The sequence below is a fragment of the Cyclopterus lumpus genome, chromosome 17 (assembly GCF_009769545.1).
Source record: "Cyclopterus lumpus isolate fCycLum1 chromosome 17, fCycLum1.pri, whole genome shotgun sequence".
Lineage (NCBI taxonomy): Eukaryota > Metazoa > Chordata > Actinopteri > Perciformes > Cyclopteridae > Cyclopterus > Cyclopterus lumpus.
Genome location: NC_046982.1, coordinates 12262768 through 12280818, shown reverse-complemented (window position 1 = coordinate 12280818; position 18051 = coordinate 12262768). Strand labels below are relative to the sequence as shown.

The following is an 18051-nucleotide window of genomic DNA, read 5'->3' as shown; positions in this document are numbered from 1 at the left end:
ACCTCAACTGTGTGTTTGAGCTTTGACTGTGGAATCATGCACATGCAGGCAGGTACAGGGAGGCATTGAAAGTGCCGCATTGTAAAAACGTTAATTTATTCTTTTCATTATTAAGCTGGTTTCACTTAAATTGAGCATTTAAGACAGAGGGTGAATACAGGTATATGTCATTTTTTTAACACTAAAGCATGTAAACATTTTCTATTATAAACTGTTGTGTGGCTGTCCCTAGGGCCGACTAGGGTGAGTTACTGCAAGACAGCTGGAATAACAGGCACGATCAGAAGGTTTAAACTGAAGGGGAAGGTTTATTGTTCCCTGCCACAGGCAACTCAGGAAATTAATTTAAACCAAAATCAAAAAAAGTCCATGAGCCGGAAGGCAAAGCTCTCTTTACTGGTCGGTCTACGTTCCAACTCTCACCTATGGTCACGAACTCTGGGTCGTGACCGAAAGAACGAGATCCCGACCCCGGATAAGCAGGTGATAATGGATGGATGGATGGATGATTTCATGAAAGTAAAATAAATTAAGGAATACTACTGTAGATGATAAATAAGTGGAATTACTGGTGGTTGCCTTAATAGCTAGTAATGTATGTAAATATAAATATTAACCATCACAATCAAAAATCAAAAAGAAATGTTTTGCTCTGTACTACGTGTTTGCTATGTGCATAGACCGGCCATCACTCAAGAGGTCAGCTACTGGAGCAGGATACTAGCACTTCCTGTTTCTCAGATTGTCTGTTGTTGATTATGCAATGACACATCCACAACAATGAAACCAAATGTGCAAATATCAGCTTTTGGGTTCCGGTTTTAAATCCTGTTTATAAGTTAGAAGTATATAAAAGAAAAAAAATCTGATAGTAGACCAAAAAAAAAAAAGTAATGACGACATGACGAAACGGGATGTGCCAGTTCTATCAAAATTGACTTTCGACAATCATCCACACAGCTCTTGCAACCCTCGTGAGAAATGCACGGAATAAATCTTCAGCTGTGAGACGTCTCAGACTAATACTAACGATGAAAATAACTTGTACAGCCTTTGTGCTCCTCATCCAAACATTACAATGTTTGGCTTCAGATGGTAAAGTATTAACAACTTGGACTTTTGTTTGTGAGATTGTGTAGAGATGTACTCTAGTCTTTATGTGAGACTGTTATGTCCTTTACCATGTGTCATGTGTCAGTGGTGTTAAATACATTATTTTTTATTTATATTTTGCAGATACGGGATGTCAATATGGAAATTACATTTACATTTGTTTCTGCAATAAACATTCAAAGTGTGTAATTATTTATTTCTCAACAGAATCTCCATTTCAACTAACTAACAAAGACACTGGTTTTTGTTTGGTTAAAACAAACAACAACTGCAATGACATACGCTGGACGACTGGTGATCGACTTCTGGTTCTCCAAACGAAAAAGTGCCTGGGAGTCCAGGGGAAAAGTGTGGGAAGTGAAATAAACCTCTACGAATGTGACGAAAAGAGCGACCTCCAAAGGTGGGAATGCAAGAATGGAACAGTGCTCGCCCTCAAAGACCAAGAGCTTTACATTGAGCTCACTGCCGATTCCACAGCGGTCTTCTCCAAAACCATAGGGCCCAATAACCACCTCACAATTTCAGGGACATCCAACGGCGCTTGTGCAAGAACATACAGAGGTACAGTATAAACAGTTTGTTGTTTTGAAGGACTTGCACTGTCCACACTAAATCACGACCATTGAATTTCAAGCACAAAAATAGAAAAATTAAGATGACAAATTTAGAGATTAAGTTTTAAGGGAGGTGATGAGGTTGAGTTAAGTTAAAAAAGGTATATCACTGCAGGTACAAATGTTCTGAAACTAATCTTTGCTTCATCCCCTCTTAGAACTCTATGCACTTGATGGAAACGCTGCTGGACTGCCATGCATGTTTCCCTTCCAGTACAAAGACCAGTGGTACACAGACTGCACTACGATTGACTCTCCAGAAAAGCATCTTTGGTGTGCGGTTGAAACTAAATTTCAAAGTCAACGCTGGGGTTACTGCCCGAGTACTTGTGAGTACTGCCTTTGAAAATGGATGTTCTTTTAATACCGCAGTGGGATAAGGCCATATTTACAATGCTGGTGTATACAGATTGAATATAAGTGGGTCATGAAAGTTTTCAGTCACAATTCAAGATTGTCTTTTAAAATTAACGAAATTAATGAATGAATGAAAAAAAATCAAAAGTCAAGCTAAACTCAACTTAGCTCCAACTAGCCTTACTGTGAATTGACTTTTGTAATTGTTTCAAGTTGCACATTCACTGATACAGATTACGCTCCATGGGAATTAAGATCTGCCCTAATAATTGCTATTTTTGATTAAAAAAAATTATAGCTGCGAAAAGGGTCTTACAAGTGGCAAAATCTAGCGAGAAGATGACCAAGTGTGCAACACTGTCACGAGGTGTATGGCATAATTCATTCTCACAGCACCTACAGGCTTCATTTCATTTAGGGCAACCCCCATCATTTAATGACGATAAAAAATATACAGGCATAATGTGTTATACCTTGAAGCAAACATAACATATAGCTATTTTGTGTGCTCACAGCCAAAGAAGGCTGGACTATACACCCAACCACAGGAGCGTATTACCAGCTCAATACACAGTCGGCTGTGAATCAGCCAAAGGCTGAAGCCAGCTGCAAACAGCAGGGTGCCTCCCTGCTCAGTATCACCGATCCTCACCAGCAGGCTTACGTCACAGGTAAGGTGACACGTTACTATATATCCTAAACTTAATGTTTTGATAAATGGAATATTTGGGCCATGCAATAATTATGTGCCAATTGTTTTTTCTATTAATGAATTTGATTTATAATAGCACTCTTGATTAAGAAGATTTTTAAAAATATATATCCTTAGCATTACTTGCATTGATATATCCGAATGTTGGCATGGAAACATAAATAAAGTAATCGGGAACTTTGAGCCCTACTAACAATTAGTGACAGAGGGACACTTGTTATTTTGTCATTTGTGTTCAAAATGACCCCAACAGCACTACTAGGTTCAGGGGGCAACATGCTTTGGACTGGGCTGATCCTGGATCCAGAACATGGCTGGATGTGGTCCAACGGGAGGCCATACCGCTACCTGAAATGGGACTCAGGTAGTTTTTTCCTTTTTTTCAATTCAGTTATATTATAATGGTAATATATTACAAAATAATAGCAAATAATTATTTTTTAATAAAATAGAATCCAGTGTAGTGTTCACTGTGACATGTTGTGGTTTTACAGGGTTTTATGAGCAAGAATATAACAGACAAATCTGAAAGCTGATGTGAGACAATGTCAACTATAACCATTATCTTGTTTAAGGACATCCACTTCCTAATCCGGGACACAACTGTGCAAGTGTTGATCCTGCTGTACAGTACTCCTGGCAAAGTTCAACTTGCAGCAAGAAACTTGGGTACATCTGCTACAGTGAAGTGGCCGAAATACTGCCTGCACAAGGTACAGAAAATAATCGGGTCTATTCGACTGTACACATCCCCTCAGAAGAACAGTACAGCTGCACTGTATACAGTATCTGTCTCTCAGACCATACTTTGTTCTCTCCATGATCAGCTGATGGATTTTGTTCAAGACCTTGGATTTCCTACAATGGTCACTGTTTCCACCTTAATCGTACTCAAAAAACATGGCCTGATGCTCAGAGAGCGTGTCGTAATGAAGGAGGGGACCTGGTCAGCATCAGCAATGTGGAGGACCAAAGCTTTGTCATCTCTCATCTTGGATACAGTACGTGAACATATCAATAAAAAACACATAATAGAATGTACAATCAACAATCATTCATTGTCATGTGCTGAGATCCTGACACATTTTTATTATAGTTATAGGTGATGGTCTAATAAAGCTGCTTTCCCACTAAATGCAGCTAATGCTAATGGTGCTAACAGCACAAACAGTGTGAACAACAGCAATAGTGCTGACAGAGCTAACAGACTTGTCTTGAGGCGGAACAGGAGGGTGGGTGGCCGGACAGCGTGAATGAGGTGAAAACGAGAAATTTGCCTCATTTGCGCAACTATTTTTTTTCCGCGAAAGCCTGTCAGCGTTAATCTTTTCCTCCCGTCTTCTCTGAGAGTATATACCTCACTATGCTAGCTAGCTGGTCAAACATGTGAAGAATGGGTCAGTGATGGGAGAGCATGAATGAACTAGTCAAGAAGGACATTTTAATAAAAATGAATTATTCCCTGAGCAGATGTTGGTCCTTAGTAACATATTAACAGGTTTCCAACTCCTTTCTAAAGTTTATTTTCTGGGACATTTTCAGTGATGATCTAGCTGGTATGACAGACAGGGATCCTTCTGGTCGTACACTCATGAATCCTTTTTTTTGTTATGAATTACAATTAACCACTGCTGCCTGAACACCAATAACTATTCATTGTTTTGACCCCTACTTCCAATTTATTATTGTCCAACTCTCTCAACATTGCCCAAAACACATTTGAAACCATTGCTCTGAGCCAGAGTTGAATTACAAACCTTAAAACTTTCAGCAAAACTAGTTAGCTTTGTCAAACTTTAGAAACTGAGCCACACATGCAAACCAATAATATTACTCAACCTTTTAAAACAAGTTGTGAAAAAAGCAACATTATGTCATCCAGCATCTATGTGGGAGCAACTGTGGCTCAGTGGTAGAGCAGGGTTGTCCTTCGATCGGAGGTTCGATCCCCAGCTCCACATTTTCCATTTTCCATGTGTTCTCAGTGACTGCATGTGACAGCTGTTTTACAGGTTTTCCAGCATGCATGGGAACCCTGATTAAGTTCATTGCAAATAGGTCACGGAAAGATAATTTCTATTGTCCATCTCTGCAGTATCCATTGATGAGCTTTGGATTGGACTTAATGACAGGAAGACTGAGAGGCTGTTTGAATGGAGTGACCACTCTACTGTCAGTTTCACTAGCTGGGAATTTGGGAAACCTGCTGTCGCGACTGATATAAAGGACTGTGTTCTCATCAGGGGAGAGGTAAGAAACATCTTGTGGGTATGGTGCGCATATCACTTTGTGTTTCTGCACATAACATACACTTGAGAAAGCGGTATCTAATGATGCTCTTTAATGCAATTTATCATACAGCAAAAAAGCTAATTTTGCAGCTAGATGTCACAGGTAAATAATTGTACATGTGTTAAATTGCATTGTCAACTATGTCTGTATCTAAAGTATTATGTGACATTTGTTGAAGTTTATTGACATTTGATTTAGCTGTGCATTGACTTTAGTACCTTCCAGTACATCCAGTCTCCACATAAAGATTTGACGGTACTTTGGTTGCAGAATGGGAACTGGCTGACCGTAGTGTGTGAGAGAACGTGGCTCCATTGTATGAAGATGAGTGCCTCAAAACCCTCTGGAGATGAAGTGCGGCAGGATGAAGGCTGCACAAACTGATTTAAGTATAATTTTATTTTGTATTTATTTAAAAACAGTGTATCTTTTGTTCATCAAACGATCACCAAAGTTGAACTTTATGTCATCCAGCATCTATGTGGGCGCAACCGTGGCTCAGTGCGACAGAAAAATACAGTTGACAATACCAAGCAGCTTAAGTGCTTTTACAACCGAAACAAACAGCAAAAAGGCAACTAAATATTACACTTACATTTACTGGTGGACCCAACATTTAAAAAAAAAAAACCATAACTGCAGTATTAAACAAAATGTCTAACGTTATAATATTTTATACTGCTTTTAGACCAAGTTTTAAATGTATAATGTTTGCCATTCTAGTGATTAAATAATGTTTAATTTCTTCTGATATGGCATAGGTTTGAAAAGTTAATGAGGCAGCCATGGTGAAAGTTGTCGCGTTGCATTGCTCTTTGCTTTTTTTAAATGGACTAACCACAGTAAAGTAAAGTATGAAAAAACATATTTTTTCCCAACAATCCAGGGGTGGATACGATATGGCTCTTACTGCTACTTTATAGGGATACAAGCCAAAACGTTTGATGAAGCCAAAGATGACTGCAAGAGCTCAGATTCTAACTTAGCTGATGTTTCAAATAGGTAAGAACACATATTATATATTCTGAGTAACGCTACATTTCATGAGCCCAAATACATTGACATTTACACAAAGAATTCTAACAAAAAAAGAGATCCCACGCTTCTAATTGTGTAAACATTTCCAGGGTGGACAATGCCTTCCTTGTCAGCTTGGTGGGTTTGAGGCCAGAGAAATACTTCTGGTTGGGCCTCTCAAATCAGAAACATTTTGATAGATTTGCGTGGACCAACACAGATTTAGTGAAGTTTACTCACTGGAACGCTGACATGCCAGGTATGGATAATAGTTAAACTCCATCTGTAAGATTTGCGCAAAAGTGGCATCACAATTGACTTTTTCCCATTTTCCCTCGACAATGCAAGGTCACGGACAGGGCTGTGTTGCAATGACAACTGGTTTTTTTGCTGGCCTCTGGGATGTGCTGCCCTGCACCAATAAGGAGAAATACATCTGTAAACACCTGGCAGAAGGAGCCGTTTTAACTCCTGCACCACCCAGTCTTAACCCTTCCATATGTGAAAAGGGCTGGAAACGAATTGGATTAAGAAACTCTTGTTTTAAGGTGAGCCATGTCTTGGGTCATATGACCAGTTTATCAATTAAATGACACAATATTTGTCTTCACGCATCAATAATAATAGAAAGTATTAAATTAAATAAATACAAAATTATGCATGGCCTGTTACACATTTTTTGTCTTTTTTTTTTTTAAATCTTGCTTTTCTGCCTCTTGCAGATGAATAGTACTGTTTGCTGTGTGTAGAGTGTGTGTGTGTGTGTGTGTGTGTGTGTGTGTGTTAGTGTAGTGCGCGCTATGACCTTACCTGTTTGCTTGTTGAAAGTCCACACACACCAACGATGTTGAACCTCTTTATCTTCTGATTAAGGTGTTTTCATCTATAAAAAAAAGGACCTGGTATGAAGCCAGAGAATTACTGCAAAGGTCATTGGAGGAGACCTGATTAGCATCCACAGTGCTGACGAGCTACAAGCGCTATCAGATCGGTACAGTATGACACATAACAAAATTAAGAAAATACTTAACTGGTTGCAGCAGAAGATGAAGGTTGTCCAGCAGAGCATGGGACAGTCAGTCAACAAGTTTGACATATATCATCAATACAACAATCATAAATTATAATCATTCTCCATCATAGCTTTGGAAAAGTCTGGATTGGGCTAAGTGCTCCTGACTCAGTCAACGGTTATGTATGGAGCGATGGATCCCCAGTGAGTTAACAATTTTCTACTTCAAAAACCTGAGAAGGAGTTAGTATTTTGACACTTCCGGTTTCCTTCTGGGAACCAGTGCGATGCTAACTCCTGGGGTTGGCCGACAAAATACGTCATACATGCATCTCTTTATAAAATTATGAATTTTGTTAACCTTTTGTTTACAGCTGCAGTTCCAACACTGGGAAGATGGAGAGCCAAACAATAAAAACAATGTGGAATCTTGCACTGAACTTAACATGGATTGGCGGGGTAGTAGTGGGTCTTGGAACGATGTGCACTGTGAAATGGACCGCCACTGGGTGTGCCAGATTCTTGCAGGTAAAATGAGGGAATGAAAACTTAATTCTCTCTTTAAGTTTTTTAAGGGCATGTCACTCTTTTGTAACCTTTGTTGAAGGTTAATCAAGCAAGCTTGACCTTCCAATACTATTTTCCTCAAATGCTTTTAAGTCAGCGCTGTCTACTATCACACCAGAGCTCATTTTAGGAGTAGAAATTCATATTATTCCTTACTCCTTACAGGAGTGACTCCAAATCCGCCTCCAGACCCTGTCGCTCCTGGTAAGTGGGCCATTTTTTCGGTGGAAGCAGATAGAAAACATAGGAAATTCCCCTTTTAGCCCAAACCTCATTTGTTAAAAAGTCAGTCAAAACTTTGGGAACCATGAATGTCTTTTCAATACAAAGTAGCCAGAAAGAAACATAAATCTGAACCTGCACATGTACTGTAATACATGACATATGACATGTTTTCAGAATACAATAGGACCTCCGACGGGTGGCTAGAATGGAATGGGGCTCAGTATTATTTTAATAACAGACAGTTGAGGGCCATGGAAGAAGCTCGTCGCTCCTGCCAACAGATGCATGGTGACTTGGTAGTTATCAACAGTGAAGCTGAAAGTGTCTTTTTATGGAAACAGGTGAGAAGTGACATTTATTCTTCATTACTGACATCACTCATTGGCATTGAAGCTCAGAACATACTGCAATGTATACTGTTCCACTGTGTGTCTGTTTGTGTGCAGGTGTCCAATAGTTATGGGAATTACTGGATAGGCTTGAACGTAGATCTTGATAAAACATATAGGTGGGTATAACTTAATTAATGAATAAGGGATTACAAACCGTACACAAAATTCACGGTTCTGCGTATAAGTTGGTTTTTGGGTCAGTGTTCGGTACAATAGGGAAAACAAGAACATGCATGAAAAAACTTCGGATTTCATTTATTTTGAAAGTTATAAACATTCAACAGTTGCTCATTGGCCATAATAAATACTTTAACAGTTAAGGCACTCAAAAGAAAACAACTAAAAATGAATAACAACAATGTCTCTGCTGTAATGTAAATGTCACCCAATTTCCCCCGGGGATCAATAAAGTATTGCTGATCCTAAATCCTTAACTGGGCTGTAGTTTATGGGTGTTTATCCAAGGTAGGCACAACAAACAAATGTGAATGTATGACATATGTATACCATATATGCTTTAATTCTATATTGTCAACAATCGAGTGTGGTATACACAGCGATAAACACTCCATAGGCGTTAGTTGCAGAGGCACAATATTAATCTGCAGTAGGAGGCTGGCTGGATACCGTGGAGATTATTTGTTTTGATAATTGTACATTAAATGTTTAAGTGTAACCCTGCAGTCCCCCAGGTAGTTCTGTGGGTTGGCCATTGTCTGCCAACCTCTTTCACATTACACATACTCAAAATAAGAATGAACATAACAAGGTAAGAGTGAACACAAAAGTAGCTGTTATTGCAGCTTTATTTATAAAGCAGCTACATTATTTCTTTGAAAAAAATCGGGTGGATTTTACTACCTGAATTTGAAAACAAATTTCAGAGAGTTATTCTTGAGGCTTGATTTTTCAATATAAAAATTTATCATATTAAAAACACATACAATGCAAGATTGACAAAATGGATAATATACAGTATTTGTTGGAATAAGGAATGTGTCATGTGGTTTTCTCCGCTCCTCTTTACTGCTTTTAATGTAATTTACCTTTCTTTTACTGTCTGCTTTAACAATCACAACTAGATTCAAATTATGAAGTGCTGACTCAAGAGCCCCTGCCCATAATCCATAATATAAAAGGTCTGTCACCTGGATATTGTAGCGTAATGCCCTACAATATAATTGCTGGTTTCTACCATTGTTTTTTAATGAAAAAAATAATACTTAGGTGTCAAAACAGCTTACTTAAAAAAAACAATATGGAAAAGAAAGTAAGAATGTGCCATGGATGTGTCTTTCAAATTTGTATTTTTATTGTGTTCCAAAAAGTTGGATGGATGGTTCTCCAGTGGTGTTTCAAAGGTGGGATGAAAATCAACCTTCTTTCAAACGCAATGATGAGAATTGTGCTGTCATGACTTCATTTATAGGTGAGTACCTTAAACTGACTAATCTACACAAGCATACTGTAATATAATAAATTAAATAAAGAACAAATCTGAGATTATTTACCTTAAATCTATTTTTTATTTATTTTTTACTGATTTACAGGATTCTGGCATGTTTATAACTGTGGACAAGAGTACAAGTACATTTGTAAACGCAGTGGCTCGCCACCTGCAAACGCCACAGTCGCACCAACAGTTCCTCCAAAAGGTGGCTGTCCACAACACTGGAAAAAATTTGACTCAAAGGTCAGAGGTCACCTTTATTTTTTTTATAGTATAGGCAGACTGGAGATACAAGTGATGTTGCATGAAATAAACCCTCAATCTGAGAAAGTATTGATATATTTGTGGATTCAAAATCTGATGCACTTTTGAGATGACACAAAAGCTTTTCATTTTTCCAAAATAGTGTTACACCATCATTAATAACCAGAACGAGACATGGCATGGAGCAAAGACACAATGCAAAGCAATGGGAGGAAATCTGGCTTCAATTTTGTCGAGAGAAGTGCAAGGTTTGTTTTATTTTTTTTATTATTTTTTTTTTTCAGAAGACCAATTCCAGTCTTGGTTCAGAAATGCATACCATACATATTTAATAGGGATGTAATAATTAACTGACAATAACAATGTAGAACTCAATAATATCTCACTAGAAACAAATCTAAAATCTAGTGTCAAAATATCATCATAACATGGACATCAGTCAGTTTCCACGATTAGTAATTAGTAATTATCATTATCATTATTAGTATCAGAATATTTCTAATAGGCCTATATAGCTAATGAACTAAAATATTTATTATCATTATCGACTATGTCATTTTACTTTTTTAAAGTCGTCTATTGTTGGTTATTTGCATAAAACTAAATCAAGTGAGAAGTATGGTCATTTCTTCATATTGTTATATCGGACTTCTATTTGCAACCAGAGTAGTGGCCTCCTGAGACATTTGCTTTACTCTTCAGAAGTGTAAAATCGACAGCTATTATCCAACTAAACAAATACTGCACATGAACTTTACATGTTGCACCTGTGTGACTATAATTGACAAGTCAGAAAGAAACAATACATTTCAACAAGGACTCTTTATTTAAATAGTCTTTGTAAATGCTAAAAATAGTGGCACTGTTAAGTTTTGTTTGTATCTTTGCATTGTCAGAACATGGGCAATCATTAATGCCGGAATTTCTAAAAACTCGTGCACTAAGTGGAAATATAAGCCTAATTCACTCGGTTGAACAGTGTAACAAGCAGGTTGGTGTTAGGTGAGTGTTGACTAATGCCACACTGGCTGAGATACCACAGAAACATCAGCGGCCCACCAGCCCTGCTAACAGAATCCAAACTAAGCGGGCTTGAGCCACCTGCCCGACCAACTCCTTTTTTCATTATTAGAGCTCCTCACTGTCAAGGCTGGAGAGCAGCAGCAGGGGATGGACCCAAACACAGACAAAAAACAAGGAAGCCGCCGAAACAATGCAATAATAAATATTTAAAGAAAGCTTACTACCTGGAGTCCAACATATCAGGCAGGAACTCGGAGAAAAGGCCACAGGCAAAATGGCACATAACTAATCAACATAACTGAAGACACAACTAAATTAAGAGTTTACTTAATAATAAATAAAAGCAGGAAACACTAAACCTGAAAATTCTCCAGAAAAGAAATTTGGAACAAAGTCTAGTCAAAAAGTCAGCGGGCATGAGCAAGGCTGTGATACACACTCACAACAACGAATGGTACTAAGTTTTAAAATGTAAACCAATGGCCATTCAGGGGAGGATCTCTGCTTTATTTTTTCGTAGTTAAAGTAGACCCACACATTGATCAAGAGCTTTATAGAAATATATTTTTTATTTATTATTATTTATTTGAACTGGGGAACAAATAACGGTTAAATAATATGCTCTATATGTGTTACATTTTCAGTGTTTTTGACTGCTAAATTGGCTGAGGCACCTGCCACAGACCTGTGGATTGGTTTGTATAATGTACGTGGCGCTCCATTCCTCTGGACTGATGGCCGACCAATGCGATACAACTATTGGGGAAATGATGTAAGTGGAACACTATGTTTAAAAATGGTTGTACCAGAGGGCATATACTGCACTTCAAAAACAATTCAAAATGACTCTTTAAGTGTTACATGATTCGTAAAGTGTTAGAAATACTCTTTAATTCAGTGTTGCTATTCATGTTTTGCATCCACATTGTTTGTAAAATAATTTTTTGTGTGAATTGCTAAATATTTCTGACACCTTGAATTTTCATTCCAGTTGTACCAGAGGCATTATGATGACATGGATTTTGGCCATATCTCGCGACAACGTAAAGAGGTTATAAACATTTCCAATATTGGTTATTTTGTAGAGATATTTATGTATGTCTAAATAAATAAACTGTATATATAAATCAAGAATGTAGAGGGAATCCTTTTAGAAGTACTGTATACTGTGTAGAAAGTATTGGATGATCTGCTATCTCGTTGGTTTTGGTCATGGTGGTGATTAACATATGCAGTTACATTAGGGCTGCTTCGTGACTCATATTTTGTAAATGAGTGATTCTTATTTACGGGAAACATGCTCTCAGTCCCCTGGACCTGACCATACATTATTCTTTACCTGATCAATGCTGTGTTTCACCAGAAAGCATGTGTTGTGATAAATACCAATCCCACCATTGGTATTGGGAAATGGATAAAAAGGTCCTGCAATGACACCAATGGATATGTCTGTCTTCGAAATGTTGGTGAGCACACCCTCTGCTGTTTCTCTTGAATGATTAATATATGATATCAGATATTCTATATATTCTGTATTTCCCTTATTCACAAAACATAACACCAGCCAAGCATCAACTCACAAGCATCACATGCTTGAACAGTGTGCACCCAAGTTGTGGGAGCTCACACTATAACAGCAGGCTCGTGGTGTATACGGCATGTGCAGGACTAAGAGACTGTTGGGTGTATTTTAGAGCAAGTCGTTGTTGGTGAAATTGATAATGAGGTAATTCAGGACCCACTTGGCTTTAGACACTATTCCCAGCCAGGAACAAACGGCAGTGGCGATTTGACTTAATGTTAACGCATAGATTTTCAATTTGGGAGTATTTCAACCTCCTACAGCATCATTTTAATTAAAGCAACTGAGATGTGTGTGACTGCTCTGTTTTATGAAAACTCACAAATGATCAAAATTAGGATTTTAACAATACATATTTTAGCATATTATATTTTAAGCGCAGGCCTATTCAAACCGGACCGTTATTTTTAAACGGGTAAAGTAACTAATTTAATTATTTTCAGAAAAAAGGAAAATAAAAACTACACTACTAGTAATAATGCCACTGAATTTGTCTTAATTCTCACCCAACAGATATTTCTCTCCCAGACTCCCCTGAACTAACAATGACCAACTATATCAACGTATACAATGACTCTTTCAAGCTTGTTTCTCAACAAATGAACTGGGATGCAGCCAAAAAGCACTGTGAAAGTGATGGTGCCAAACTGGCTAGCGTGCGAAACGAGTGGGCACAGGTCTATGTTGAGCTGCTGGCGGTGAATGCAAAAGGTCCGATGTGGATTGGAATGAACAAAAAGGAGGTACAGGACAGAAAGCTTCTCAAACTGAAGATCCTCAAAATTATGTTAACTTAAATTATATTATTGATGGCTCTAATGGAGCTACATTTTTTCTACCCTTTTGTCCACGATGTAGCATATATACAATCATAATAAAACAGCATTGATGTACATGTTTTCATGTTAGAAATCCTTTAACAGACTTTTCAGTGTGTGGAAAAAAACTAAAATATAATAAAAAATAATACAAATATTATATTATGCTGAATGCAGTTTGATCAATCTTTGCTTTCAGACTGGGGGATATTTCAAATATATTGATGGCTGGCGCCTTGTGAAAACCAATTGGGGTAGAAGGCAACCAAGAGGAAACCTCCCTTGTGTGTTTGTGGATGTAGAAGGAAAATGGAACACTGCTGACTGCGATCAGGAAATGAACAGTATTTGCATGAAGTCCACAGGCAAGACTTGTGTATATTTTAATAAATTTTTATGCAACGCTTCCTGATTCTTACCCTGTAATGTAGACATACCTTTACCTGTTTGGCGAATGGTTACAATCGTTATCATTGTATTTTGTGTCATTTGGTGTCAAATAGGTGCTTACTTCTGCACGTTGAATTTTTAAAGTATGCACTATACAGCAGTTATTGATTTAATTCTCGTGAATGTATCTCTCATTCACAGATGTGCCACCAACAGAGTCAAGTGCTTTTCCAGGATATTGCCCTGATAACCCAGAACAAACAAGACAGACAAGCCAGATCAGCTGGCTAACATTTAGGAGTTATTGTTACCTCTTTATCACAGAAAGGATTACATGGCCAGATGCATCTGCTAACTGTGCAAGACATGGTAAGTGTGAATGGACTAATATATATTCGTAATCACTCAGCTGTGTTTAGCTTTAACTAAACACCTATTGTTTTCTGTTTGGTTGTTTGTGAGGTGGAAGTCTTACCAGCATTGAAGATCCCTCTGAGCAAGTATTCATTCAAAACAATATTGGATTGTTTCAAGACAGCCAAATCTCATTCTGGATTGGCTTGTATAAAACTCACACAGGTACAGTCACTTTTTCTTATCTTTCATGAAAACAAACATTAAACTACATGTTGACATTAAGAAGGAAAAGTATTTGTATAGAAGCTCTGAAACAAAGAAGTTACAAACTTGCTGTAGCTTGATCATTTATGCGAAAAGATAACGTAAACAAGCATCGAAACTACAGTGAAGAATTAATATATACATCAACGCATCAATATGTTTATTTAAAATAGTTGTAATGTTAAAAAGCATCGGCCACAGTGCCAAACCTGTGAGGAATATTCACCAAAACTCTGCAGTTGCCCGACAGAGTTTTATCATCTTTCCGCTTTTTTTGATTAACAACAGAAAAACAATATCAAAACATCAGTTTTATGATCAGTCAAACCGTTACCTTTCCCAACTCGTCACTTATTGGCGCCATATCAGGACTTCTTGGCATCCCCTTCTAACGCACTGGGTAGCCCCGTGCATTGAACAACTGTGACGCTCCTTGAAGTGAATTCAAACAGAAACACTTTAATAGATTCAGGAAAAGATTTGGGTTGAATTAAAAACAAAACTTAACGAAACTTAACGTTGTAAACAGAAAGACAAACAGTAGGGACACAGAACCTTCCTTGGTGAAGGACTTTCATAAAGCATGTGTTTGGGAAATACTAAGGATGCAACTGGATAAATAAGTCTTGGATTATACTACAACTCATGATTTGGTTTAGTTTTACTGTTATTAATAAACCTGGCATTCATTTCCTTCAATTCATCAAGGATTTACTGCGAGAATAACACATTTTTCATCAATAATTCAAGGTAACGTGGCGAGTAATTGATACACAAATGGACATTTTAAGGGTGATGTATTCCTTTAAGCCAAGTCAAAACAGGGCTAAAGGGAGAGTGGACGTTTTGTTTGGCATTCATTAAACACATAATGCTGATGTTACTCGGTTTTGCTGGTTGACAACTGTCTGCTAAAGTGTTTCCTCAAAGCAACTTTCTAAAGGTGAACACAATCAACATAATTTGGGAAATGTTAGGTTATACAAGCACATCTGTCAAACTTAAATGTTGCAAAATCTTGTTTCCATTCACATTGAAAAAAACAATAAGTAACAAATTTAAGAAATTTGTTTTGGGTAAAAAAAAAATAGAAATGAAAGGAAAACAAATACTGGATTTCTATTTGTCCCCAGACATTTGGCTGTGGTTGGATAAAACTGCCATGGATTACACTAACTGGAGGGAATTTGAACAAAGTGCCTCCAGTTATGGATCGATGACAGCTTCAGATGGGAAATGGACAACAGGACAACGGTGGTATGACAGAGGATACATTTGCAAAGCCCCTAAAAGTGAGATCATCAGACTGTTTGAATTTAAGTGACAGGGATGTGTAACACATAGTGATTAATTAAAAACATACAAATACATTGATTTTGTATATTGAAATATGCCTCCAGTAAAAATTTAATTTTTCACGTTTGTTATCTTTCCAGAATTAAGACAAGCATCACAGACAAGTGGTAAGTTACATCTCTTTATCTTTTTTTATTTGACTAATTGACTTCTGGCTCACCGTCTACGTGTTGAATCTTTACAGTAAAGCCAATGGTGGAGCCTCAAAGCCGTGGCCACAATATTTTGGTAGTTGTGCTGGTCATTACTGTGATTGCCATCGGAACAGCCATCGCCTTGTTTCTCTTCAAGAGGTTTGGACGCCGCTTGCCAATCCCTGAAAAATTATCTACCTTTGACAACCCACTCTTCTTCAACAATGAGCGGTCCCAACCTGACACCAATGAACTGGTAGCAAACGCAGAGGAGGAGAACCCTGGCCCTGCTATAGCCGTGTGATGTCCCGCAGAATAAATTTGATTGAATTCAGTGAAGCTTAACTTTGCTTAAACAATTCATGTTTTTTATGTGTTAAGTGTTTATACTTTTAGTCAACCCGTTCTCAGACAAAAATATTGTACTTTTGTATCCTTTACATTTATCGGCTGGTTGTGGTTACTGATCACTCTTCAAGGTTTTATATGTAAAATAAAGATTGAACCTTGATCATTCTGTTGAATTCATTATATATAATTTTTAAAAGAGAAAAAGCAATGTTTACTGAGAGCAAATACAATAACCTGGAGGAACAGCAAAAGTACAACAATCAATCATTTACCCAAACTTTCCTCATAATGAATACTAAATGTCGAAACATTATTCAGTTCAATTCAATTCAGTTTATTTTGTATAGCCCAAAATCACAAATTACAAATTTGCCTCAGAGGGCTTTACCATCTGTACACATACGACATCCCTGTCCCAGGACCTCACATCGGATCAGGAAAAACTCCCAGAAAAACAGAAAAAAACCTTTTCAGGGAAAAAGGGAAGAAACCTTCAGGAGAGCAACAGAGGAGGATCCCTCTCCCCGGATGGACAGAAGCAATAGATGTCATGTGTACAGAATGAACAGCATTACAGAGTTACATAAACACATTACATGAATATGACAGAAATGTATGAATAATTAGTAGTAGGCATGGACCACGATCCATGAAACAGAAGGAGGAAGAGAGAAGAGGGGGTGCATCAGCAGGGCCATGGAAGGGGGCAGGGCCCCGGATGCAAGAGGCATCGCGAAGGAGGCTGGACCAATGAGGCCAGGCCTTTGAGGCAGGAGGCGCAGAGAAGGAGGCAGGGCCATTGGGAAGGAGGCTAGGTCCAGGCCAAGGTAATGCCCCCTGAGCAAAGTCTGCCCCTGCAGTGATCACAGGTGAGCAATGCATCCTTTGATTACACATATGAAACTGAATCACGCTCAGTCTCTCGAAAACGAAACTCTGAAATGAATTGTGAAGACAGCCGTACACACGCTGTCTGTCTGGGTTGATGTTACATCCGAGTTGCGGTTGTGTTTTGGGATACTTTGAGTTTCTCAGTGTTTATTGGTTGCTCCAGCCATCTGTTGACCTTGCGCAGAATTTGCTTAACCCTAACCCTAGTTACCTCCTTTTGAGTGTTGTGCACTCAATATATATTATACACTGTGTTGAGAGTAAATAGCTTTAATCAGTGTGCTCTCTGTTGTTATGCCAAGCACATATAAAAATCGAACAAAAAGTTTAAAATGTGTGTTTGGTAGATTATTTCTCTGTTCTCAATGCTTATTGGCAATACATTGTATACAATTGGAAAGACAGTTTATTTCCCTTTTTAAATGGTGCCCCATTTATAAGGAACATGCATTTGTGGGATGAGCAGCACAGCGGGGTATGCGCCCATGAAAACTTTTTCTTCGATGTTTATACATATATATAGTGTGCAAGTCATGCATGTGATGTCAACATAAACTTCTGTGCACGTTGTTTGTCTTTTATGTCATCTATACAGTTTTTAATGCTGAACTGCATACACTTTGTTTTATTGTCACACTGATGGATTTTTAAAACTTATTTGGCTTGATATGAGTAGGATTTCCCTCCTGACCTAAAAGTGGCCATTTTACAGTAGTTTACTTAACAGATTTTCTTTGTGCATAACAGATGGAGATCAAGATATTTTGTATTTATTGTTACATTTAATTTTTATGTTTCTGTGCATATTTAACCTGGGAGTGAAACCAGGGAGTGTAACAAGTTTGCAATTCGGTCTGATATCAGACA

The 18051-nt window shown here is 37.8% G+C and overlaps 1 protein-coding gene across 1 annotated transcript; it reads left to right on the top strand.

Annotated features, from left to right (window-relative positions):
* The first annotated feature begins 781 nt into the window (after positions 1-781).
* On the top strand, positions 782-16453 carry LOC117746802 (macrophage mannose receptor 1-like). The gene is given in 32 exon segments (XM_034556112.1): positions 782-1095; positions 1321-1677; positions 1889-2059; positions 2603-2758; positions 3053-3163; positions 3375-3512; positions 3627-3800; positions 4895-5049; positions 5362-5468; positions 5974-6093; positions 6219-6367; positions 6457-6656; positions 6982-7029; positions 7032-7099; positions 7252-7324; positions 7495-7648; positions 7853-7891; positions 8087-8253; positions 8359-8420; positions 9633-9733; positions 9855-9997; positions 10161-10266; positions 11686-11813; positions 12033-12092; positions 12405-12507; positions 13137-13366; positions 13641-13806; positions 14033-14200; positions 14294-14410; positions 15586-15744; positions 15889-15915; positions 15993-16453. Coding segments are annotated over 32 exon segments (4275 nt in total). The 5' UTR covers positions 782-1031; the 3' UTR covers positions 16247-16453.
* The last annotated feature ends 1598 nt before the right edge of the window (positions 16454-18051 follow it).